Source organism: Carassius carassius, chromosome 4, assembly GCF_963082965.1.
Source record: "Carassius carassius chromosome 4, fCarCar2.1, whole genome shotgun sequence".
In the NCBI taxonomy this organism is placed as follows: Eukaryota; Metazoa; Chordata; class Actinopteri; order Cypriniformes; family Cyprinidae; genus Carassius; species Carassius carassius.
In genome coordinates, this window is record NC_081758.1 from 36,739,295 (window position 1) to 36,766,968 (window position 27,674).

The window sequence follows — 27,674 nt, forward strand, 5'->3', positions numbered from 1 at the left end:
TATATATATATATATATATATATATATATATAGAGAGAGAGAGAGAGAGATAGAAAGAGAGAAAATATCATAACCTGTGGCTGCCAGACTCTGAAATATCCATATGAATCTTTTGAATATCTACTTTAATCTTCCAAAATGCATAAAATATTAGACTAGGTCAAAAGTGCTTGTATCCTCAAATATCATTTGAAATTTAAAAAATGAAGGTTAAAAACATGGTGCAAATCTAATTAGGTCATGACTTCAGGGGACACAGTCTGGTTGCCTGCACTAGTGTGGTTCAGTCCACACACACTATTTACACACTGCAATATGTTATATAGAGACCTGCCAGCTTTAATGTCTGTTTAACAAAGATGTATATTTTGTGTTATATTTCTCAGGCATTAAACTAAATGTTATGTATAAACAGACATGTTCGCAAGATTTACATGCAAATAAAACCAATTAAACTGAACCAGCATGCAAGGATTCTGGAAGATGCTGTGGCTGCTAAACAACAAACCAACTAACTAAAAACAGAATGTCTGAATAGAACAACTGCATTTGAACCCCAAAATAAATCACATTATGCCTTTTGATATTTTATTGTGATAAAATGTATTTATTTGAATCTCACCTAGAGACCAAAATATTTTGTGTCCACAAGCTCAAACATATATTTGCTGCTTTTACATGCAAAGCATATCAGCTTCTATTCTGCACTGAATTCTCAAAGTCAGTTGGAATTCAACCAACTGAACGAGAGCAAGAGTTCTGACAAATAAAATACAAAGTTCATAATTTATTTTTGGAATCAGAACTATAGTAACTGTCGTGCTTCACAATTTACCTTTAAGCTATTAAGAGAGACTCCTGTTTCATAGCTGAACTCAAGACCAGATCCTAGATCAATGCTTGGGGGCGCCAAGGCACAGATCCAGGCCAATTCCTAACTCCAACACCCTAGACTTGCCAGTCCAAGAACCACCTTTCTGTTTCCAAGAACCACCTTTCCATCTTAATGAACCGTAGTGCTGAAATGAATACTGCATGAATTTTTGTTCAGTGGCTAAATAATTGGAGATAATTCTTATTTAATTCTAATGGCAAAAAAACATTCTGATCTGTTGTTGAGATGATAAATGGATAATTAATTCCTTTGTGTTTAATCATGCATTAAATTGATCAATAGTGGCAGTAAACACATTTATAATGTTACAAAAGATTTCTATTTCAAATAAAAACTGTTCTTTTGAACTTTCTATCCATCAAAGGATCCTCAAAATGTTTCACATTTTTCATAAAAATAACTAGATAAATAAATAAATATTTAGGAGAACAATGATAAGAAATTATTTTTCAGCAACAAATCATCATTTTTCAAATAATTTCTGAAGGATCATGTGACACGGCTGCTGAAAATTTAGCATTGCCATCAGAGGAATACATTATATGATAAAATAAATTCAAATACAAAGCTATTTTAAATTGTGATATTATTTTACAATATTGCTGTTTTTACCATATTTTTTACCTTAAAAGTCTTACTGACCCCATTCTTTTGAATGGTAGTGTACATCTACAATGATGGGGATGGAGATGAGCTTGAAGAGTGACTGTCCTAAAACTCAAACTCTGTTAGGTTTTATTTTTCACTCACCTGACATCCCAACAGAAAATAACAGGTCCGACTCTTCCAGAACGTTCTAAAGTCAGTGCCTCCAGCAGCCAATTCAGACAGCACAACTGACGATATAAACACTCACTAGGAAAAAAAAAAAAGATAACAAATACATCTTGCAAATCATATTTATAAAGTGGGGGAAAAACACCCCCAGTATGCCAATGTAATTCTCCTGCAGGGCACAACATGTAACCTTGTGTCAACAACAATGTTCAGCTTTGAAATCCTGTATGTACAGCAGAAGCCCTAAAACTTGCTATTCCACAGAGAACCTGACAGCTTTCTTTTCATAATTAAAAAACAACAACACGATGTACGAATCACATCAAATACAGAATCAAAAGCTTGATATGGCTTGAAAGCCCTCTTGACAGCAAAATAGCAGCAGAACTTTGCTTTTGAGGCTGTCTAACTAATCTTTCATCCAGCAATTCATTTTATAAAAAATAAAATGATGCTTCTCTCAGAGTCAGTTGCTTTTGTGAGGACTTTTTTTTTTTTTTGTGTCTCCTGTGTGTGACACAAGTAGTCAAAGTTGGGGGTATTGTCAGTAAAGAGTGTGAGAATCAAATCCATTGTTAACAGATTCAGTGTTTAATTTCCTATTTAAAGATGAAAAAAAAAATCTGTTGGAAAAAAATTAACAGAGAGAGAGAGAGAGAGAGAGAGAGAGAGAGAGAGAGAGAAAGTTAGCCTGACTGTGCTTTGGCTCATTTGTTACAAACTAACATCCCAAGGCCATCTCCATGTCTAAATTAATTCCTCTTACTTTCTTTTTAACGTGAAGTAGAGCCATCGCTTTGCTCTCTGCTTTCTGTTCAAATATCAAGGTTAAGGTGTTTAATCAGACCTCCAATGAAAGACATCCACCTACTCACTGTTGGTGGACAACAAGCTTCCTGATATCACGCCACCTAGTTAGCCACAATTTGATACATGGGTTAAATGTCTGGCTTACATGACACAGGTAATGGAACAGGATTTCTATAAATCACATTCAAGCAGAGGTCACAACACACTTAGAGAAGTTGTCAATAATAAGATCTTCATTCAAAATGCCCAAAACAGTAATTTTACGATAATAGCTGTTGGATAAATAAGAGAACAAAATACAACCATACTGAGAGTATTAATACAAAGGCAAGCTGTATAATGAAAGTACATTTGTACCAAAATGTTAAACTACAGGTGCTTCTCAATAAATTAGAATGTTGAGGAAAAGTTCATTTATTTCAGTAATTCAACTCAAATTGTGAAACTCATGTATTTAATAAATTCAATGCACACAGACTGAAGTAGTCTAAGTCTTTGGTTGTTTTAATTGTGATGATTTTGGCTCACATTTAACAAAAACCCACTATCTCAGCAAATTAGAATATTATATGCCAATCAGCTAATCAACTCAAAACACCTGCAAAGTTTTCCTGATCCTTGAAAATGGTCTCTGACAATCATTGACACCCTTCATAAGGAGCGTAAGTCACATGAATACATTGCCAATAAGCTGGCTGTTCACAGAGTGCTGTATCCAAGCACAGTCTGTGTTTTTTTGGGGTGCAATGTCATCTGCCGGTGTTGGTCCATTGTGTTTTTTGAAAACCAAAGTCACTGCACCCGTTTACAAAGAAATCTTGGAGCAAATCATGCTTCTTTCTGCTGACCAGCTTTTTGAAGATGCTGATTTCATTTTCCAGCAGGATTTGGCACCTGCCCACACTGCCAAAAGCACCAAAAGTTGACCATGGTGTTGGTGTGCTAGACTGGCCAGCAAACTCACCAGACCTGAACCCCAGAGAAAATCTATGGGCTACTGTCAAGAGGAAAATGAGAAACAAGAGACCAAACAATGCAGATGAGCTGAAGGCCACTGTCAAAGAAACCTCAGCTTCCATACCACCTCAGCAGTGCCACAAACTGATCACCTCCATGCCACACCGAATTGAAAGTGAAAGTGACATGACATTCAGCCAAGTATGGTGACCCATACTCAGAATTTGTGCTCTGCATTTAACCCATCCAAAGTGCACACACACAGAGCAGTGAACACACACACCCGGAGCAGTGGGCAGCCATTTATGCTGAGGCGCCCGGCGAGCAGTTGGGGGTTCGATGCCTTGCTCAAGGGCACCTAAGTCATGGTATTGAGGGTGGAGAGAGCACTGCACATGCACTCCCCCCACCCACAATTCCTGCCAGCCCAAGACTTGAACTCACAACCCTTCGATTGCGAGTCCGACTCTCTAACCATTAGGCCACGACTTCCCACAAAGGGTAATAAAAAGCAAGTAATTAAAGCAAAAGGAGCCCCTACCAAGTATTTAGTTCACGTACAGTAAATGAACATACTTTCCAGAATCCCAACAATTCACTAAATTTTTTTTAAAATTGGTTTTATGAAGTATTCTATTTTTTGAATGTGAGCCAAAATCATCACAATTAAAAGAACCAAAGACTTAAACTACTTAAGTCTGTGTGCATTTAATTTAATACATGAGTTTCACAATTTGAGTTAAATTACTGAAATAAACTTTTCCATGACATTCTAATTTATTGAGCAGCACCTGTATGTGTGTACTTATAAAAAGGGTATTTTTCATGAATGATATATCTTCCAAGATATAGACATCCAAGGTAAATGAACTGTTTTGTGTTTCATAACTGTTTTACTGTTTAACCACTGAAAGGCATTAAATAGACATTAATATGTTTTTTTTCAGGAGTCCATGATGAATAGAATGTTCAGAACAGCATTTATTTGAAATATTTTGTTTATAATTTTCATTTAGCAGTAAAAATGTCTATAAAAATTATAAATTAAAAAATTACCCCTAACTTTTTAATGGTGGTGTTTTCATATCAAAATAACCTGCCTGAGAAATACTTCCATATGCAATGCATCACAGATACATCTCAGAAGTGTGTATGTTTAGTACAGTGCCCTCCAAAACATATCTGTGAACTTTTGGATACATTTAAAGAATATATCAATGTAATTGCATTAGATAACAAAACATCAAACATATTAGCCTACACATTGAGAGGTAACTACAGTATAATCCCCAACAAAACCAAAAATGTGCAAGAAGAAAATGCAAATAGGTTATCAAAGGAGTAATGATGCATCGAAGATGTACTTTGACTCCAGCATGACATTCCATTCCATCATGAGACACTGTAAATGAGCCATGTTTATTTTTTCTTTTCATTTTGCTGCATTAGATCCTTCTAGTCAGAGGGTAATCGCTCTATCCTGCTGGGCGAGACTGATGGTTGAATGAATTTTGTTTTTCTGGAAGCTGAGACCCTCATAGTGAAAACTCTCACAGATTGCTGCGGCTAATTCCAGCAGAGAAAAACATTATTTTCTTGTTTTTCCATTTTGTTTAATGCAGTTTTATGTCTGTGTGAACTAAATTTTAATGTCAGAAAAAAATGTGTGAGTTTATTTGATGAGATGTCAGTATTCCAATCATCCATGAAAAAGTGACACTGAGAAGTTATCAGGAATGCTTTAATCACATGTAAACAGATTGTTGAATTATGGCAGAATGTGTGGCACTCAAGCATCTTATTCTGAACCAAGAGTAAAGTGACCCGTGAGACATTTAGAGAAACCAAATTATGTCAAATTATGAAAAAATGCTAAATCAAAATATGGATTTCTGTAAACAACAAAATAGAGCACAAGAAAGGGCTGAGCGGTCTTACCCTGGTAGTAGATGAGGAGGTGTTGAGATCAATGATCTGTGGATGGGGGTAAATGGGCGAGCAGCCCTCATTTTCCTCCTGTTGGGTTTCCAACCTGGTGAGGATGTTGCCACAACATCACACCAACTGACAAAACATCCGTGTTTGGTTTAGTTGGTGTTACTGGAAAAATGGTATATGTATTCAAGTCGAACACTCCAATGTTTAGCACTCCCAACCCCTAGAACATGGACTTAACATTTACTGTAGCTAGTGATGAATACTGCAAAAAAAGTTAGATTCTTCCTCAGTATTTTAGTTTTACAGTGCAAAAAAAAAAAAAAAAGAACATTCCTAAGTCAAGGCATATTACTTGATAAAGAAGATGATATGAGATAAGTGGACTTAGAACTTAATTCAAAGGGATAACTATTTGTTTACCTCACTCGCAGATATTTATTCTCGTTTTAAATATAAACTCACTTATTTTTCAATGATCCGAAAACAACAGTTCAGCTATCTTCATGTTGCATCTTAAGTAAATGTATCTTGATTTAACAATGTTTAGTTATTTGTACTGTAAAACAAGACAATTTTTTTTACAGTGCATGCAGCATTTAATGCCATGACTTTATGGATGTAAGACTTTCTGCTACAATTGAATAACTTTTTAAAGCCTTCATTTGCGGAATGAAAAATTAAGACCTTTTTAAGACTAGCAGAAACCCTGTCAAATGCATGTTATCAAACACAACTTGAGCTGATATCTATGGCAGTTATGAAACTGTGGGTAATTACAATGGTAATTAGGGTGAATTAGACAGTTTTTATTATTCATTTGCACATTTAAAAAAGTTGCACATTTTTCCTTTGTGTATTTGATTGTTGTGAAGAAATTATAACAATACCATATCAAATGTAATCAATGATAAAAAAAAAAAATAATAATAATAATAAATACATAAATAAATGAAAAAACACACAGTTTCAAGTATATGATGCCCAGAGAATTAATGAATTATTTTGACTGAGCATGGCACTAGCAACACCAAGGTCGTGTTTGTTCCCCAGAGAAAGCAAGGACTGATAAATATATAACTTAAATGGAATATAAATTGCTTTGGATAAAAGTGTCTGCCAAATGTGTAAATGTGAATTTTATCAGCCCATTTTTCCACAAATTCAGCCTGCATATAAGCATTACATTTGCAAAAAAAAGAGCTAGATAGTGAACATATCATTTTTGTCATCGTCTAACCTCTCAGAATCACTGTCCTCATCTGAATTGGAGAGAGTGGGAGGTCGTAGTTTGGAACGTCTCAACTCCTCTATCTTCTGTCTTTCTCTCCGCTGTTCCTCCTGCGCTTCCTGTTCCTCCTTCTGGAGGAGGTGAAAGTAGCTACGACCCTGCTTCACTGCAAGAATGTGCTGCCTGTAGAGACATTAAACTATATTTAGATATTTAGAATGCAACAAATAAGAGATCACAATCACTGAACATTTATAACACATTCACTTTAAAATTTTCATTGTTAATATTAATTACCCTGTTTTATTCTATAACATAAAAAACATCAGCAATATTCCCTTGTTTTGTTTTTTTACTTCATTTAAAATTAATAAATGTTGTCTTCATTTGTGGAGATTGAAGAAAATGTAAGAATCACACACTTTTGTTAGTCACAGAGCTCCTTTTTTGCAATAATCCAAAAGTCAGTGGAAAAATCGTGTTGGGTTTTTGTAGAGGGAACCAGTTCGTTTCTTGGTTGGCCTACAAAAAATAGTATATCAGCTTCATATTTCATCAAGGCCAAAAGTAAAGATAACTGAAATAACTGAAGAAATATTGAACAAGAAGCTTTTGATATACACAGAGCGATGACCTTATCCTCTTGCGACTGTGTTTCAACTCATTGAAGGCGGCCATAATAATCACATTTTTCTTTTCAAAAATGCCAGTCTTCATGACAATGAGTATGAATATTTCAGCACGCTTGGCTACGGTTTTGTCTGTCATAAATGTCAACCATTTTGTGATGCGCAGAAAGAGAAGGGGAGGAAGAGGGTGAGAGACAGATACAGCTCTCTTGCCTGTGGTGCAACTGTGTTAAATTCCCTCACAAACAAAATGCCATCGGTGATGCCTGCCAGGTTGAAACCATAGCCGCTGGGCAAGATGCAGGCGGTGCAAGTGGGGTGGAGAGGAAGAACAGATAATAATAGGTTTGCTGCAAAAACACACAGTTTATCATTTAAATTACTTCTTACATATACCCCCGGTTTCACAGACGAGGCTTAAGCCTAGTCCCAGACTAGACTAGAAAATGTAAGTCTGAGCTGTTTCAATTGTAAGAAACTTACACTGATTGATCTTAAAATATGTCAGTGCCCTTGTTTTTCCTCACGATGCACACCAGTAATGTTTTTTTCTAAGACATGTTTCTAAAAATGACTTAAATGTCCTAATTGAACTATGGCCTGATCCTGGCTTAGTCTAAACCCGGTCTATGAAACCAGGCCACAGATTTCTTATTGTGCTTTAGTTTTATTCAGAGCTGTGCTGGTGTCTGTAGGGAGAACTTCCAGAAAAATTAACTCTAACATTATACTGAAATGCCAGTACTAGAGTTATGACTTCAGAATTCCATTTTCGGTAGACTGTTGAGCTCTCTTGTGCAATTTAAAAGATTCTGACAGGTTTTTTTTTTTTTTTGATTGCCTGATCAGTGCATTAAAGATGTGACAACTAACCCCAGTCTTCTGGTCTATTTAAATAATTTCTTACAAGACAAATCTATTTCAAAGCATGACAAGGGATAGTTCACTTAAACCAGCCCCTGCCCCCAGAAAATTCTGTCATGATTTTCTCACCCTCATGCCATTCTAAACCTGTATGAATTTCTTTATTCTGTGGAACATAAAAGAAGATACTTTGAGAAATGTCTTAGTGTTTTTCGTCCATACAGTGGAATCAATGGGAACTAAAAATATCTTCTTTTGTGTTCTATAGAACAAATGAAGGCATACAGGTTTGGAATGCCAAAAGTAATTTTCAGTTTTTTGGGTGAAACGTGAAATACTGTATGTATGCTGTTTTGGGATTTGTAAAGTCATTAAACAGATCTAAAAAGCATTATCATATTTTATGAAAACATACATATTCATATTTCATGCAGTAGGCAATACTGCAATAGCATATTGATGCAGACATAAACAATAATTAGTTCACAGTATGAACCCTAACCTTGTTCGGCATAAGTGTTTTCGAAGAACCGTGTCCTCTCTCTTCCACGACCAGGGCCACTTTGGTACCAACTTATGAAAAAAAAAAACAAAAAAAACAATGAGAATGAAAATGAACCAAAGGACATATTTTTTCAGAACATATTTTTTCAGAAGGTTTTGTAAACATCTATAAACAGGGCTTGGCATAGGGATTAGCCTATAATGGACTTTTGTGGCCAAGCCATTGTTCTAAAATAGAGGACAATATTAAAAAAATAAATTAATTAATAATTAAAAAAATAAAAATCAACATTTCTTACACTTTTAAATAACGGTTTTCTATTTTAATACATTTCAAAATTTAATTCAAGGGATAGTTCATACAAAGATTAAAATTACCCTATAATTCCAACCCATAATTCACTATCAAGCCATCCTAGGTGTAGGCCTATATGACTTTTGGAGTTATTGGACAACTGGAGTTCCAATCTTTATAATGGCAATGAATGGGTGATATTCAGTAGATTAATAAACTGCGCCAGTCCATCATAAAATATAATTTAAAAAAGTGCTCCGCTTGGCTCCAGGGGGTTAATAAAGACCCCTTGAAGCGAATTGGTGCGTTTTTGTAAGAAAAATATACACATTTAACGTTTAAACATTATAAACATAATCTCTAACTTCCTCTAACTTATATGCGCATTCACGAGAAAGGGATGGGCGTATGGATCCTGAAGTATCGAAATATCAATAATGATGCGAGTATCTAAACTATCGATACTCAAATTAAAAATAATGATACTAATGTGTTTTATTTACCCATGATTTTGTTTATTTAACAAAAAATAAAAATTGCGTTGGCTACAATATGCATAGATTTGGACAAATATTTTCCTGCTCATCTGAACCAAAAGCTACATATGCCTAGTTGCTGTTGTAACATACATGACATACGTCTTCACAAAAGCGCGCAAATTTAAAGAGCCCGCACTACTGCGCGAACATCAGCAGCACTGTTTCACACAATTCTTAACGCTTTCATCAGCGTTTAAACGTTGATTCTATCAACAGCTCAAAGGAAGCTGCACGCAGATCACGCCTTTGTCCACAGCTGGTGAAATATTTATCAAATAAGGTAAGTACAATCACATACTTAGCTAGTGTAAGGGAAACAGGTCAATTTAGATCAAAGGGAATCATTTAAGATTTTAAAGGTAATTTGAAAGGAATCACTGTTTCACGGCTGATCACTGAGACGCCCTGCGATTCACTGAACGAGCCGTTTAACATCAAATCTGCGCCGGATATTAATATCCAAACTATAGTGAAAACACTATCAATTAGCACAGTAACAAGATCGGCAGTTTAAGACATTAACTTGTAAGTGTCACGTACGGTGATACAAGAAACACGGGAGAGATCCAAATGCAGGTATGCGGTTTATTTAGGGGCAATCCAAAAAGCATAAACAGTCCAGGCAGGGTCAAAACCAGAATATCCAAACAACATGAAAACAGACAATAACACACGGCAAGGGCAAGACTAGGGAAAGCATGAAACATACACAAGGACTCCGTGACACAGACTCAGACAGACCGGGTATAAATACCCAAAAGGATGATGGGGAAACAGGAGACAGGTGGGGAACAATCAATTACCTAAACAAGGAGGAAGGTGACCAAATAAGGAGACAGGAAGTGATAAGGTGACAGACACCGTGAGAAAGGAGGACATCTAGTGGAAACCCAGGGACACAACCCAGACACTGTGACAGAACCCCCCCTCTACGGAGCGGCTCCCAGACGCTCCACGACAGACACAAAACAGACCAGGAGGGAGGCGGACAGGTGGAGGCTCAGGGGGAGGGATGGAGGGCCAGAAAAGAAAGACATTGGAAACAGGCACCAGAAAGTAACCACAAAACAGGAAGACCAGGAGGGAGGAGGACTGGAGGAGGTTCAGGGGGAGGGATGGAGGGCCAGACTACAGAGAGGAACAGGGACAGGAGTAAATACAAAAACAACAGACAAAAAACAACATGAAGCCCCCCAGGGCGGGGCAGAAGACCACCACGTCCTTGTGGTCGAGGCCAGAGTCCTCCAGGGCGGGGCAGAAGACCACCACAACCGTGTAGTCAGGGCAAGCGCCCCCCAGGGCGGAGCAGAAGACCACCATGTCCGTGTGGTCAGAGCAGAAGCCCCCCAGGGCGGAGCAGAAGACCACCACGTCCTCGTGGTCAGAGCGGACGCCCCCCAGGGCGGAATGGAAGACCACCACGTCCGTGTGGTCAGAACGGAAGCCCCCCAGGGCGGAGCAGAGGACCACCATGTCCTCGTGGTCAGAGCGGAAGCCCCCCAGGGCGGAGCGGAGGACCACCACGTCCTCGTGGTCGACGCCAGAGTCCCCCAGGGCGGAGCGGATGACCACCACCCCCCTGTGGTCGATGCCGGAGTCCAACAGGCCCGAGCAGCAGCCCACCCAGTGACTTGACTTGACTCTGAACGTCCAACGGTGACCCGCCCTGACTCTGGAAGGTCATCAGTGACTGGCCCTGACTCTGGAGAGTCCACTGGGACCTGACTCTGGACGGTCAACAGGAACTAGCCCTGACTCTAGACCGGTCTTGGGCACCGAATCGGGAACGGCATCGGGCACCGCCTCGGCCTCGGGAACGGCATCGGGCACCGCCTCGGCCTCCGGAACGGCATCGGGCACCGCCTCGGCCTCCGGAACGGCATCGGGCACCGCCTCGGCCTCCGGAACGGCATCGGGCACCGCCTCGGCCTCCGGAACGGCATCGGGCACCGCCTCGGCCTCCGGAACGGCATCGGGCACCGCCTCGCCCTCCGGAACGGCATCGGGCACCGCCTCGCCCTCCGGAACCGCATCGCCCTCCGGAACAGCATCGGCCTCGGGCACCGCCTCGGCCTCCGGAACGGCATCGGGCACCGCCTCAGCATCGGGCACCGCCTCAGCATCGGGCACCGCCTCAGCATCGGGCACCGCCTCAGCATCGGGCACCGCCTCGGGCACCGCCTCGGCCTCAGGCACCGCCTCGGCCTCCGGAACAGCATCGGGCACCGCCTCGGCCTCCGGAACAGCATCGGGCACCGCCTCGGCATCGGGCACCGCCTCGGCCTCCGGAACAGTATCGGGCACCGCCTCGGCATCGGGCACCGCCTCGGCATCGGGCACCGCCTCGGCATCGGGCACCGCCTCGGCCTCCGGAACAGCATCGGGCACCGCCTCGGCCTCCGGAACAGCATCGGGCACCGCCTCGGCATCGGGCACCGCCTCGGCCTCCGGAACAGCATCGGGCATCGCCTCGGCATCGGGCATCGCCTCGGCATCGGGCACCGCCTCGGCCTCCGGAACAGCATCGGGCACCGCCTCGGCATCGGGCACCGCCTCGGCCTCCGGAACAGCATCGGCCACCGCCTCGGCTTCGGGCACCGCCTCGGCCTCCGGAACAGCATCGGGCACCGCCTCGGTCTCCGGAACAGCATCGGGCACCGCCTCGGTCTCCGGAACAGCATCGGGCACCGCCTCGGTCTCCGGAACAGCATCGGGCACCGCCTCGGTCTCCGGAACAGCATCGGGCACCGCCTCGGTCTCCGGAACAGCATCGGGCACCGCCTCGTCATCGGGCACCGCCTCGGCATCGGGCACCGCCTCGTCATCGGGCACCGCCTCGGCATCGGGCACCGCCTCGTCATCGGGCACCGCCTCGTCATCGGGCACCGCCTCGTCATCGGGCACCGCCTCGTCATCGGGCACCGCCTCGGCATCGGGCACCGCCTCGGCATCGGGCACCGCCTCGGCCTCCGGAACAGCATCGGGCACCGCCTCGGTCTCCGGAACAGCATCGGGCACCGCCTCGGGAACGTCCTCTGGGCCTTGAGGAACGGTAGACGCCTGTCTCCTCCTCCTCCGCCCTCTATGTTGGCGAACCGGTGATACCTTGTCTGGAGACTCAGGCGTTGAGTCGGCCATCTTGTGCTGTGGCGCTGGGCTGGCGGCCATCTTGTGCTGTGGCTCTGGGCTGGCGGCCATCTTGTGCTGTGGCTCTGGGCTGGCGGCCATCTTGTGCTGTGGCTCTGGGCTGGCGGCCATCTTGTGCTGTGGCTCTGGGCTGGTGGCCATTTTGTGCTGTGGTGCTGGCTCAGCAGCCATGACATGAACAGTCTTGGGAATATCTAGGATCTTAGATAACATCTCGAAGTAATCGAGAAAGGTGTCAGCGGCCATCTTAGGCGTTCGTGTTGAGCTGGCAGCCATCTTGCACTGTGGTGTGAGGCCTTCCATCTGGCCTCGTGGTGCGGGGTTGGTGGCCATGCACCGCAGCGGCGCTGGGTTGGCGGCCATCTTGTGCTGTGGTGCTGGACCAGCGGCCATCATGGGCAGTGTCGCTGACTTCTTTCTTCTGCCCTGGTGAAACGGCGGCTCTGGTCCCTCCCACGTGAGCCCCGAGTCGAAGGGGGGCCATGGTGGAGAGTGATGCTGAGCTTCCTCTCGCCCACCTCCTCCTCGGCGACCTCCCCTGGTCCCGCGAAACACGACCAGGCGGGTTCCCTCAAACCGATTGCTCCTCTCCCGCTCTGTGGCTGGGGAAGAAGCGTTAATCGACATACCGCTGGATCTCAAGGTGACGGAGTCCTTCTGTCACGTACGGTGATACAAGAAACACGGGAGAGATCCAAATGCAGGTATGCGGTTTATTTAGGGGCAATCCAAAAAGCATAAACAGTCCAGGCAGGGTCAAAACCAGAATATCCAAACAACATGAAAACAGACAATAACACACGGCAAGGGCAAGACTACGGAAAGCATGAAACATACACAAGGACTCCGTGACACAGACTCAGACAGACCGGGTATAAATACCCAAAAGGATGATGGGGAAACAGGAGACAGGTGGGGAACAATCAATTACCTAAACAAGGAGGAAGGTGACCAAATAAGGAGACAGGAAGTGATAAGGTGACAGACACCGTGAGAAAGGAGGACATCTAGTGGAAACCCAGGGACACAACCCAGACACTGTGACAGTAAGCACAAAACACAAGATACTTCTCTTTTCAATATGAATAAGGCTTTATTAGATAAATCTAAGACATATAAACTAATCTAGCACATAAACGCACGCACTCACACATTCACACAAGTTGCAGGAAGATCGAAAGTTAGGGAAACATGAGTTTAAGAGAATGGAAATATGGAATCCCAAGTTTACAGCAATACGTTAAATTGCATAGACATTGAACAGCCATCAATCACTCAATCAACCCTCGCATTGAGTTCCTCAATGAGGTTAAAATTATATTAGATACACCAGCACAAATGTCTGAAGGTACATTGCCTGTGTAAAGTTTTCGCTGATTGGCTGGAAGTTCAGTAGTTGCTGAAGTGACGTCTTGGGAAGGCCCGTGGTTGGGAGGTGGCTGAAGGTGCAGAGTTGTGTGCGCTGGTTGAAGTTGAATGCGCAGATGAGGTCAGACGGCGTTACAAAACTTAACTCAGAACACGAAACTCTCAAACGGAAAAGAAAAGAAGTAAAGTTTGACGAGACTAGGTTGTGTTTCTTCTCATCGTGGCTAAGTAGCAGCAGGCGTGCAGGCTAAAGCACACTGGAACCACGCTCAAAGAACAGTGATGACAAACAGCATGGCTAAAAGCTAAAGCTAAGAAGCAAAGCTAAAAGCAAACTAAAAGCAGACATGACTAATAGCAGAAGCATAGCTAGAGACTAAAAGCAAGATTTTATGGTGTCCTGAGTATTTAAACTGGCCTGTTGGCCACACTTCAAATGTTGTCTTGACCAATCAGATATTGTCTTGGCTCGGGGGCATCATAAATCATATGTTTATCTTACCAAGCATGTGGTCCGAATTTTCCCGCTCTTGCAGGGTCTAATTTTGGACATGATTCCTATAACCAGAATATGATATATTTGACAAATAATTGATTGTCTGGACTAATTCAAGCAAGCAGATTCGATTACGTAGATACTAGACCTGACTATGTATCCTTAAGCTATCCCATAGTTATTAAAAGACATACACAATTAGTGATTATAACATGAAAGTCAAATGTGTGGGTTACACATAAATGAATATGGGTTTACATGTGATGTCCAGCGTTGCATTTTCATTACGAACAACAAATTTGACACCAAATTTCTCTCCTTCTCTAGAATGATTTCTGATCAGATTTCTGATATATTATAGATCCATACACAAATGGCCTATCGGTAAGCCCCGCCCCCCTTGGTTACTGTTGCTCCCTCGGACAAACAAACAGGACTGCTCACTGTCTCATAATGACAGCTTACAGTGTGAAAACGTTGTCCCTCTATGTTTTTGCACAATTTTGGACACAGAAGGGCCACCATTCAAGTGGGAATTAAATATTCCATGGAGGGATAAATAAAATATTTGTAAAATAAGTGTGGAGGGTAACTCGAAGCAGGGGTTTACAGATCACACTGCTAGCAGGAGAAGTCTCATGTTACTGTCGCCATGATCGAGGATGACAACATGCAGGATCAACAGTCCAACACTGTTCATGTTTCGCAGGGTACGATTCAATTAATATACATTTAAGCAGTCTAATATGGAGAGGCACTGAAATGTAGAAATTCATTAATGTGCTTTTGACCTACACTGTATGTGAGAACAGTTAGCTATTTAGGTTTGTATTATAACTTTAACATTAGCTAGTTTTAGCCAGAGATAACATTTATGTTACCTTGCTGAAATGCAAGATGACATTAATGTTCTGCTTGAGCAGATGAAAGTTGTAACTGAATAAGAGTATGACAACCGGAAAATGAACGTTTTTTGTCTTCATTGGGATTGTGGGTGAATGCTTGGAACATTTTGCTGTTTTGTGGGGGTTTAGGAAATGTAATAAAATAAATTATATTGCCCATCCTCTCAGGATACATGGAATAAGTTTTACAAGTACAACAAGCACATTGTTTTTCAATTTTTGTAAATGGAATTTTTTTTTTGTAAAATGCATCCTCGGAGATGGTGGGTAGACTGTAAGATCTGAACACACGCAAATGCTGCAAGACAGAACCAATCATCTCACAGAGAGCGTTCACTCACTTCTGACATTGCATTCAAGCAGGACTGAGTTTCCCAAAAGTATATTTTCGGGAACGGCAGCACAGAACGAGGCCAGAAAAAAACATATATGTTTGAGTTATTTCACAACAAACCAATTGAAATTGTAGCCTACATAGTTTGTGAAATTACATATATTTAAATTGAACGTTAAAAGTTCATACTGATGTGTTCTATTCTGTAATATAAATCATACACTGTCAGAATGAAAAGGTTGCATATTATGTGTGCAACAGCCTTTGATTGGCAGTCCCTTATGAAAATTAACCATGGTTTTACTAAAGTATTTTCCATGGTTACCACTACAGTAAACATATTTATGTCATGTGTAAACTAAATATAACCTAATAAGTTGCAATTAAGGCATATTGAATGTTAAAATGCCTTTCAAATATAAAATTAAGTGGATATCATTACCAATTTTAATCTTAGTAATTTAATAATTGAATAAATTTCATAATTCAAAAGTTCCGTTTAGAAGTATTGTATCTGTATTGTTTAAAAGTATTGGTATCATTTCGAAAACAAAATAAGTAAGAGTGGTGCTCCAGACGGATGATGTAGGATGTAGGTGTAGGCTTCAGTGAAAATATGGTTGTCTCGCAAGAACCAAGTTTTGTTTTCCGAAGTGAAGTTTGCTTTGTCTGAGTGACGTGACATACATGCTACTCCTCCATCCTACGTCATCTGCTGGAACGCCACTCTCTCTTGAGCGCGCATACAACAATTAGTGGAAGCTAGAGATTACGGTTTTAAATATGGTTATTCTTACAAAAAAAGCATCGATTCACTTCAGGAGGTCTTTATTAACCCCCTGGAGCCATGTGGAGTACTTTTTTCTTTATGATGAATGGATGCGCTTTATTGGACTTCTATTAGACTACTGAATATCACCTATTCAATGCCCTTTTAAAGCTGGGAAGACCCAAGACATTTTTTTAATATAACTCTAATTGTATTTGTCTGAAAGAAGAAAGTTCATATACACCTAGGATGGCTTGAAGGTGAGTAAATTGTGGGGTAATTTTCATTTTTGTGTGAACTATCCCTTTAATTATCCTGACCGCAATGCTACTCAGCATCAGTACTCCAGTCTTCAGGTTCACATGATCCTTCAGAAATCATTCTAATATGCTGAACATAAGGCTTCATATGTGGAAATTGTGACAATTTTCATTTCAATTTTGGCACTTGGAAAATAATTAAAAACAGATTGTTTTAACCTTACAAATGTTTTCTGATCAATTTAATGCATTACTTATATGACTTCATGACAGCTATCAATTCATAAATACTTTTGCTATATAACTTTACCTTGGTGACATTTAAAATAGGCAAAATTGGCATTAACTATCTTCTATTTTATTTATTTATAATCTTCTCATGTTCAGTGTATATCAACCCATGTCTGATCATCAAATCATTTGTACTGATGTTGTACTGACAACACTCTCTTTGGCCATCCTTATTGTTTAGGCCTTCTAAAGTTCAAATATTTAAACAACAGCTCATAAATGCAAAAAAGGCAAGCAACTCTATAATGGGAGCAAGTTGACGCAATCTGCCATCTGACCAGCTATAGATTGGTACAATTCTCCAAATGTGACATTCCACATAGAACCTGCACCTATTTGCACAGTCAATCGGCTGACTTTAATTAACACGTTTGTTTGCACCTATGCCATGTGCCGTCTCATACTTTCACTCAGCTGCAGAAACAGGACCAGCGTGTGGATATATAATCATTGGGTACGTGTGAAAGCATTGCAGATAAAGCCTCACACCTCATTTTCCTGTGAAGAATGTGGAGGGGTTTCGTGAATGAGATTGTCATCAACTTCAGAGATCTTCTCATTTGGTGCCTAGTAGAAAAACACAAGTCATTTCAGGATGATTTTACTGGCAGCACAGTTGCACAGAAATGACAATTAAAGTACGGCCCACAAAATCCAGAGAAGATGTGACATTACAACATAACAGAAGTTCATTATAGGCAAAGCGCTCAAAGTTTTCCCCCCTTAGTGATAATGAAAATCTAAATTTTCTCAAGCTTTGTCAGAGATGTTGCAAAGCAGTTAGCTCATGACATATACTATTTTAGTTTTTCATATATTTCCTAATTTAATAATAAGAAAAAAAATTACAAATCATATTAAAATTATAACAACTGAAAATCAATTTCAGAATCTTATTTTTATCCTAGAAAGTGCAGAAATATTTATTTCTTAATTGATTCCAAAGTTTTTAATGTTTAATTTAATGTTTAAATCTATAAATATATGTAATGTATAAATATATTACTGATGTAAGTCGATTAAAAAATAACTATTTAATCAAATATTTTTATTTATTCATGACTGATTGCACTTAACATTAAAATGAGTAAAAAATAATAAAGATATAACACAAAAATGTAAAAAAAAAAAAAAAAAAAAAACCTAAAACAATCACTGAGTTAAAAAAAGTATCACCCCCTCCAAAAAAATAACTTGTAAACTCAATCAGGTGTAAGGTAAGGCAAGGCAAGGCAAGTTTATTTATATAGCACATTTCATGCACAATGGTAATTCAAAGGGCTTTACATAAAAGTAATTAAAATTATCATTAAAAAAATCATAAAAAACTTTTAAAATAAACTAAAATTGATTTAAAATGAATTAAAACAGTTTAGAACAGAAAAAGATTATACATAAAATACAGTGCAATCAGTTCAGACGTAGCACAGTTCTCATTCACTAAATGCACGGCTAAACAGATGAGTTTTGAGTCTGGATTTAAATGTGGCTAATGTTTTAGCACATCTGATCTCTTCTGGAAGCTGATTCCAACTGCGGGTGGCATAGTAACTAAAAGCAGGTTCCACTTGTTTTGTGTGAACCCTTGGTATTTCTAACTGACTCGATCCTAATGATCTGAGTAGTCTGTTAGGTTTATATTCAGCTAGCATACCTGCAATGTATTTAGGTCCTACAGTAGGTCATTAAGTAATTTATAAATGAGTAAAAGTACTTTAAAATCATTCCTAAATGTAACTGGGAGCCAGTGTAAAGACCTAAGGACTGGTGTGATATGCTCAGATTTTCTGGTTCTAGTCAGAATTCTTGATTGGAAACAAAACATCTAATTCTTGCAATGTTTTTGAGATGATAGTATGCTGATTTAGTTACTGCTTTGGCATGACTACTGAAACTAAGGTCTGACTCTAGAATCACGCCAAGAGTCCTGACTTGACTCTTAATTGTTTGACCCCTAGAGTCAAGGTATGCATTTAACTTGAGAACTTCATCTTTGTTTCCAAATGCAATGACTTCAGTTTTTTCCTTGTTTAACTGAATAAAGTTTTGGCTCATCCAACTATTTTTCAACCAACTAACTATTTCATCAATGCATTGGCAGAGGGAGTCGATAGGGCTGTAGTCATTTGGAGATAAGGCTAGGTAAATCTGGGTGTTATCTGCATAGCTGTGATAGCCAGTTTGGTTCTTTCTCATTATTTGACTTAGTGGGAGCATGTACCCAATCACCTTCTCAAAAGCACACAAAGCCATTTGACTTTTAACTGTGATCAGCTATGATCATTTTGCTTAGCTCAGCTTGAAAAAGTCCTTGGTACAACTGAAGCAAACAATCAACTATGGGTGGCAAAGCACTGTCTAAAGTTCTCCGGGATAAAGTTGTGAACAGGCACAAGTCAGATGGATACAAAATAAAATTCAAAGGTTTTATCAATGTCTAGAAGCATGGTGAAGTCTATTATTAAGAAGTGGAAGGTATTTGGTACAACACAGACCCTCCCTAGATCAGGACGTTGCTCCAAACTGGATGAAAGAGCCAGCAGGAAGCTGGTCAGAGAGGCAACCAATAGACCAACAGCAACTCTGAAGCAGTTGCAGGAATTTATGATAAAGAGTGGTCATTGTGTGCATGTGACAACAATATCACAAATTCTCCACAAATGTGCCTTGTATAGGAGGGTTGCAAGAAAAAAACCACTCCTCAAGAAAGGCCACATGCAGTCATGACTGAAAGAAAGGCCACGTGAAGTCACGACTGAGCTTTGCCAAAATGCACCTTGAATATTCTGAGGCAGATGAGACTAAAATTGAATTTTTTGCCTCAACACCAAATTATATGTCTTGGAAATCCAATACAGCTCACCATCCAAATAAAAGCACAGCAAAATCTGCAGAATGACTTGAAGACTGCAGTCCACAAATGCTCACCATCAAATTTAACTCAACTTGAGCAGTTCTGCAAAGAAGAGTGGGCAAATATTGCAATGTTTAGATGTGCAAAGTTAGTAGAGACAATATATATACACATAACATGACAATAGTCATGGTCTACCCTTCTCAATATCTATTATAATCTCAAATAAAGGCAAATGCTCCAAAATAAAATAAACAACAGTCATCACAATCTCCAGTTCACTGTAAAAGTGCATGGGATCTCTGAATACCAGCTCCCTTCACTATGACAAACCACCGGTCAGTTCCATCTCATAATTCTTGAAAAGATGTATAAAAAGAGACAGGTCTTCAGAGACAGTAGATGAAAGAATGTGTCCTTTCTCTGGCAGAGGTCTCTGCTCCAGTCTCATGTCCTCCATGCCCTTGTGCACATCCTCCCTCTCCCCTGCTGATAGATGATCTCATTTGCAGTAAATCTGCTTGTGTCGGAGCCAGACATGCCAGAAAGCTCTGCCTCCACTGCTCTACCCCTACTGTGCCTAAAGCCACAACATATGAGCCACATTTAAACACAGTTTAAAGAACTGTTACCTCAAAGAGCAAATCTACTTCACATTGACCATGCATGGTTACTAAAAAAATGACATATGGTCAACGGGACCATAATCAATGAGGTTTATGGATTATTTTGACATAATAATAACAATTCTCCTGTATGAGTTTTTTTTTTTTACTGAACAAATCTGCGTTTTGAACTACTGTTATCGGGTGAGTCAATAATTCAGTGACCCTTTTGTTCGTTACTGAATAAAACGTTCATTCAATGAATCGACTGAACGAATGATTCAATGACAAATACACTGATTTGCTGCCACCTACATTTCATCATATAGTCACATTTAAAGTTTTTGAATATTTTAAACATTTCATATTCCTGTAGTCAACATTTTACAGTAAATGCATTCATTTTGTCTTTGATCTTAATGCCACAGCAACCTCTGCGCATCCTCTGTGGTGCAAAGATGGATTTTATTGATACTGATTTCATTTGAATTTATTTCTTAATAATTTCTTAATAATTTTTACATTTGGCAACATCTCATAGCTGAACATAATGAAGATACTGCCTCATTATCTACTTTTTGCAAAAGGGCAGCTTTACTGAATTACTTTTTATTATGAGTATCCTTCCTAACTAAAGCAGCTTCCGTGACACAACACTATTAAAATAATACTTTAAAAGTAAAAATGCTTACAACATGAAAAAAAACACTGCAACAGTATCTTACAATACTCTAGAATATATCAAAATACTCAGAAATAATCGTGCATATGTTCATTGTTTCTGAGAAATAAGTACAAGGGTGGCAAATAAATGCACACCACAAGAGCACAAAGGACATTTGTTAAGTCTGTCCTTGGAGAAACCTCAAGCTACTCTGTTTCAACGTAAAAGGAATGTGTAAAACAACTGATTATGCAACTAGAATGTTAAACAGACCATCTGGGATTGTTTGAAAATGCATGGTAGAAATATCAGTACTTACTGTATAATCGCATTAAAACCAATCCTTACATTACCGTTGCCATGCTATCTAACAACAGTTCTCTTCCCTGTCACTTTAAATACTGAAAACACACAAAAGCAACCTCCCCGTACATGCCTAAATATATAATGATAATAAATGCAAAGCTCACAGCTCATTTGACATTGTAAATTCCTATAATGCATTAGGCTCTCTGCAGATCAGCATGCGTTGTGTAACTGTTTAAGGCATGTAGTTATAGGAAGTGATGGCATTGCTCTGGCCCACTTCACAGGAGTAATTGTGTTTCAAATGACAGCCTCTGCCTCTCATTGATTATGTCTGTGTCGGTTATGTAAAGCCACTGGGAGAAACACAGAGCCATGCTGAACTCTTCAGCAGAACTGGAGAGCATCTTTCACCGTTGAAACTACAAGCCTCTGTGGAACAGTCTGTCTCAGCACAAGAGAAAAGAAGTGCAAAGTTGGAAAGGGTGATGCCCTTATCACAGCTGGTGCTGTCAGTGTCATTAATTTGAGCTGTATCCTTGTCCATTAAGAGTAATTGGAGTACTTTATTTCAAGGATCAAGACAGATGTGTAGGGCCTGCGAAGGTGAGGAGAGCTTGGACAGTGTGTCATGGGAGAAAAAGTTCACACTAATCACATCAGTGTTAAAAAGGAAAGTTCATCTAACTTTTTTTTTAACATTAAAACTTATGGCTCAGAAAACATTCAAAAGTAGCGTTCCCATTATATTGAGGGAGTGTTCAGATTTGACTTTTTTTCTACAACAGTAACATTAGCAAAACATTGCAGAGCACAATTTTGTAAGCAGGGCTGAAAAAAGTAACTCAAGTTTTCAAGAGATAATTTTCTCCACAGTATGTCCATACTAAAAGCTAAAATAATACATGATGTGCACAATTACAGCCAATTTGATGTTTAAACCTAAAAAACCTATTGTATCATAATAGATACACAAGTTTAAGGCCTCTAAACTATCAACATGGTCAAAACTTTGCTTAAAAGCCTGATGTACAAAATCTACCGCATGCCTTCTGACGTTTGGTCAATAGTTCATACTTAATTATCAAGTAAATAGCCTTTTAGTATATTTATAAAAACAGGTTACAGTTCATGTGCCTTCTTAAACTAAAGAATAACGACTTTTATACACTAAAGAATAATTTATCTATTGTACTATTTCAAAATGAACACTTACTGGACTGAAGGAAATTGACTATCCATCCATATTATTTATTTATTTATTTATTTTAGAAAACCCATCAGATGTGAGCCATAAAAATGTTAAAATGTGAGCATCAAACATTATACATCAGGCTTTTGATCTCTTAATCATCACAGTATCTTCATTCATTGTATAATCATCATTGATTATACAATCACTAATCATTATTGAATGTAAATATCTTTGATCATAAAAAAATCTACAGATCATAAAACTAAGTATTTATATATAATCTTAAGACATTGTTGGCAGATATGGAGTGACAACTGATATGCATATGCATTTTGTAGTCTGCTAGTCTTCAGTTATAAATATATTTTTCAAATTATATATATACATATATATAGTCACACTGCACAATTTACTATTATTTGTTAAGCTCGTTAGAATTAAGCTTCATTAAACTGATTTTATTAATATGCTTGTGATGCCTTGCATCGACAGTATTACCTTGTCTGCTTGTCCCAGATCATTTGTGATGAGTTTCTTTGGTTCCAGGTGAAGTGGCTCCAACACATCCTCAGCACAGCTCCATCTGAGTGAACTGTAGACTCTACGGCTCAGTGGTTCCTGTCTGTGGTGAAATCTGTCCCAAAACATCTCACATTTATATGGTTTGTCAACCTTGCATGGTCCAGAATCTGAAGAGACATCGCTCTGAACTTCCATTTTCACTGTTTTGGGTTGAGAGAAGAACAATTATCAGTCCATTAAAATTAAAATAGTTCATGTACTGTACACTACGATTAAAAAAACTAGGGCTTGTATTTGAAAAAAATGGCATTATATTTAATTATATTTATATAATTATATTTAACATAAATAGCCTTCTATTAATCAAAGAAGAATTTTCCAGAAAAACATTAAGCAGCACAACTGTTCTCAACATAAAAAAAATAGTTAGAAATGTTTCTTGATCAGTAAATTGATTTCTGAAGGATCATGTGACACTGAAGACTGAAGCTGAAAATTCAGCTTTGCCATCACAGGAATAAATTACATTCAAAATAGAAACCGGTTATTTTAAATTGTAATAATATTTCACAATATTACACAAAGTTGCATTTAATCAAATAAATGCAGCTTTGGTGAGCATAAGAGACTTCTTTCACAAACATTAATAAAATCTTACTAACCCCAAACTTTTGAAAGGCAGTTCAGATATATTCATTTATTTAAAAGCGGCAGCAGTCTTACAGTGCAAACTCAGCCTAATGTTGGCTGTTTGGTCTCCAGTGGTAACAAGCCAATTTAAAAACCGGTCTGAACCTGTCCTTTCCGCAGTATTTGAACCCATGCTGGATGGATTATTAGCACAGTTGTGCATCTCAGATATTGCTCAGGCCATACTGTATAGGTTTAGAATAACAAGCATCTTTATAATTACACTGAGAGAAATAATATTCTATTATATATATATTTAATCATATTGCACACCAGGTACAGACTCCCAATGTTCAGTATATTAAATAGAACCTGTATACAACAATAAAGTGTTGAGCAAATATAATTGTACGCCTCTATAGCCGGCGGTGCTGAAATTAATAAGGGTGAGTTTGCTGCACTGGGCCCATTAAAGAAAATCCCCTGTGCACTTTTTTCATTCAGGTTCTTGGAAATAAAGTTAACATGCACTTAGACACCTTCACAACCTCTATGTAGACACCTCAACACTTAAATAGTTTCTATAACACCATTAACGATCAGTTCAATAAAAAGCACTTTGCATGTCAAAGGCTAAGCAGGACGTTACTTGTCCGTTCTCATCAAACAGCTATTTGTTGCTTCCATTTTAGATCTATAAATATCCTTAATTAGCATCTCCCACAGAGCCCCTCCACCCGTCCAGCAGCAGATTGAAATACCTAGCCATCACTTCATTCCTACATTCTCCTCTGGTCACATCATGGCAAGTGCTTAGTAAGTGCTAAAACACAAGGACGCTATATAAACAGCGTCTGCGATGTCTGCCGGTCACATTTGGGTTTGCCTTCATTGCGCAGTGGTCTCATTTTTATATAGTTAGTGCTTCTTTAGTCATACTGTGGCTAGATCTTCCAAGACTTTTTCTTCCTTACATTTTTCGATTTTCACACTATGGCGGATGCTATCCAGTCGCCATCCAGGCCTCAATATTGTCATGATGTATCTTGGAATCCCCTGAGCTACAGATGGCCTAGCGTAATCTTTAACCAACATTATGGCCTGCCTCCGTTATTGGACCCTCAAGACCTCAGCTGGATGGAAGGCATCTTCAGAAGGCTGGGGACATCATCTTGGCCCGGGTACTTGCGCACACCCGTGTTCGCTTCCTTTACTCAGGCCCCAGGACAGCCCATGTCTAAGCTGCAGAGGGAGATGAGTGGAGGGGTGTCAGAAGAGGTTGGTGAGATGTGCAAGTGGAAAATTAGCTTGGATATCAATCACTTCGCTCCCTCGGAGATCACGGTCAAAATACAGGATGGATTTTTGGTAATTGCAGGTATGGGTGATAAATAGTAATATTATATAGCATGCATTAAAGAGGACCGACATACGTACAGTACATTCATATATATATACATGCATATGAAACACTTAGCAAAATGCTGTTTACAATAGTTTTAGAAGAACAATGCAAGATTTTAATATCAGCTACCAGATGCAACAATGCAAGAACTTAATATCAGCTACCAAATGACACATTATTTATTTTTATTTTTGGAAATGCCATTTAGAATAATTTACAAAACACATAAAATGCTCTTCTATGAGCTAAAGTTATTCTTCTAAATTTTGTATTAACATCTTTGATCTATAGGAAAGCATGAGGAAAGACAAGATGAGCACGGCTACATTGCTAGATGTTTCACAAGAAAATACACGTAAGTGCCAACAAGTTCATTCAGAAGTTTGGGGTGGGTGAGATTTTTTGATGATGATCATCGAGGCTGTATTTATTTAATCAAAAATACAGTAAAAACAGTAATGTTGTGAAATATTATTAGAATTTAAAAACTTTAAAATGCTATTTATGCCTGTGATGGGAAAGCTGAATTTTCATTACTCCAGTCTTCAGTGTCACATTATCCTTTCAATCATTCAAATATGCAGATTTTTTTTTTCTCACCATTTCCTTAGACTTCCAGGTGGTGTGGATGCTGAAAATCTCCAGTCGCGTCTGTCCCCAGATGGGATCCTTACAGTGGAGACACCATTACCCAGCATTCCCCTCCCTGCTGATGTCAATATCCCCATCCAGGTATTGATTAGTCAATCATACAGTCTGAACAAATTCACTTGTTGAAGCTCAAAATTAGGCACTCATTTTTATGTGTCACATGCATTGCATTTGTTTATGTAACCATTACATTTAAGTGGTGTTTTCTGCCATTCATGGTGAAATGGCAACATTATTGTCATTATTGAAAACTTTTCTAGGAAAATCCAAGGGTAAACATTACCCATCCATCCTCCGGTACGTAATTGGTTTTGTGTAAGAGCGAGACATTGCAGGCAGAGCATCTTTTTCCCAGGAGCTGTAATTTTAGCCAGTCTATTGGCAAAAAGCTGACAGCAATTTAAGTTTGCAGGAGAAACTAGGTTGTAATACAGACATGCGAGAGTAAAAGGATTTCTCAAAACCTATTATTTCAATTATTTTGTTGTATTATATTATTGCATGAGATGTGGCCATTCAAATGAATTTGCATCACTTTATAATGTACAGTAGATATTGTTTATCTGTTGCATGTCTTTTTTTCACTTATGCCAGTTTGTTAAGCCAGGCTGTCATAATAGGCTGCAAAAAAATAAAAATAAAAAATAAAATATTAGACGTATATAATTCTACAATTTTGTAAATGTCAAATGCCGAATTTGAAGTCAGTTTATAAATGAATCACCAAGTAATTCCAATTACCAGGCTCATAATTGTTCTAATAACCGACAAAGAGATCAAATTCAAGCTTATTTTCCCGCAGGGGATGTATGGCCTTTCATCACAACCCAGAAAATGTATAATTTTTGTGTACACTGACCCTGGCATTTTAGGGTCTTGATGTGGCATTTAAGCTCTCGACTTCATTTAAAACTGTTTCACGTTTGCCACAGGTGGAGGAAACTGTTGGAGGAAAACAAGAAGATGCTGATGAGCCTCAAGTTGAAGCAGAAGCTAAACCGGAATCATTTGAAGGAGAAACGCCTGAACCCTCAGTCTCATCTGAGCTTCCTGAGGGGGAACAGATCACCGAACGAGACCAGCAGACTGTACCTGATGTAGATCCATCTAGTGAACCACAACCCCAGTCCATCTCAGAAGCTGCACCAGGTACCACTGAGTCTGAAAGAGAGCAGGTCGGTGAACCCGGAGAGGAGGACAAAGAAGGTGCATTTCAAGAGGCGGTTGAAGGCACCGAGCAAGATGGAGAGGAAGTCCGTGAGTCTGCAGACAAGCCTCAGGCTCCAGAGCCTCCAGACACCATTACCTCCGAGCAAGGAGAGCAAGCAGAGGTCACGCAGCCTCCAGAACTGGAAGGTGAAGAAGGACATGCAGACCCTGCTGTGACAGAAGATGAGCAATCAACCTTCGGGCAAACCCAGGAGGTGTTCAAACCTCAGCAGGTGCTTCAAAAGGAAATGGATGTAGGCAAAATGTAAGCTACAAGATAACGACATCCCAGCTCTTTCCTTAGCCTCTTAATTCCCATAAATATTTTTGAATTTACTGTAACAATGCATCTTCTTAGCACTAATAAAGACCAGAGCAAGATTGTGTGAAGCTTCTTGTTGTACTTTACAATAACAAGAGCGATTAATCAGGAAAAGCTGAGAAATGTTCCAGTTGAAGGTGACAGACGGAGATCTGTCAGTGTGGGACTATAGTTAACTTTTTGTTATGCTTGCAGATAATTTTATATGAATCTTTTATGCTGTGAATACATTGAATCCCTTGAGTTCTAGCAAATGTTGTGTAATTCTCATCATAACTCGGATGGTTATGATGCCAGCGCCTCTT

General features: G+C 39.5%; 2 protein-coding genes across 2 annotated transcripts in view; one reads left to right on the forward strand and one right to left on the reverse strand.

Moving 5' to 3' along the window:
- Positions 1-23,347, reverse strand: part of LOC132135835 (coiled-coil domain-containing protein 60-like) — a 33,068-nt gene extending 9,721 nt beyond the window's left edge. The window contains exons 1-6 of the mRNA XM_059547205.1: positions 23,129-23,347; positions 17,496-17,573; positions 8,601-8,671; positions 6,615-6,788; positions 5,378-5,503; positions 1,646-1,750 (exon numbers count right to left, since the gene is read on the reverse strand). Of these exons, the coding sequence (XP_059403188.1) occupies positions 1,646-1,750; positions 5,378-5,503; positions 6,615-6,788; positions 8,601-8,671; positions 17,496-17,573; positions 23,129-23,347 (773 nt within the window). The remainder of the gene's footprint in view (positions 1-1,645; positions 1,751-5,377; positions 5,504-6,614; positions 6,789-8,600; positions 8,672-17,495; positions 17,574-23,128) is intronic.
- A 1,329-nt stretch (positions 23,348-24,676) lies between these two features.
- Positions 24,677-27,440, forward strand: si:dkey-1k23.3 (heat shock protein 67B1). The gene is made up of 4 exons (XM_059543359.1): positions 24,677-25,160; positions 25,479-25,542; positions 25,799-25,919; positions 26,771-27,440. Exons 1-4 carry the CDS (start codon positions 24,776-24,778, stop codon positions 27,314-27,316), a joined length of 1,116 nt encoding a protein of 371 aa, XP_059399342.1. The 5' UTR covers positions 24,677-24,775; the 3' UTR covers positions 27,317-27,440.
- Positions 27,441-27,674: the final 234 nt, after the last annotated feature.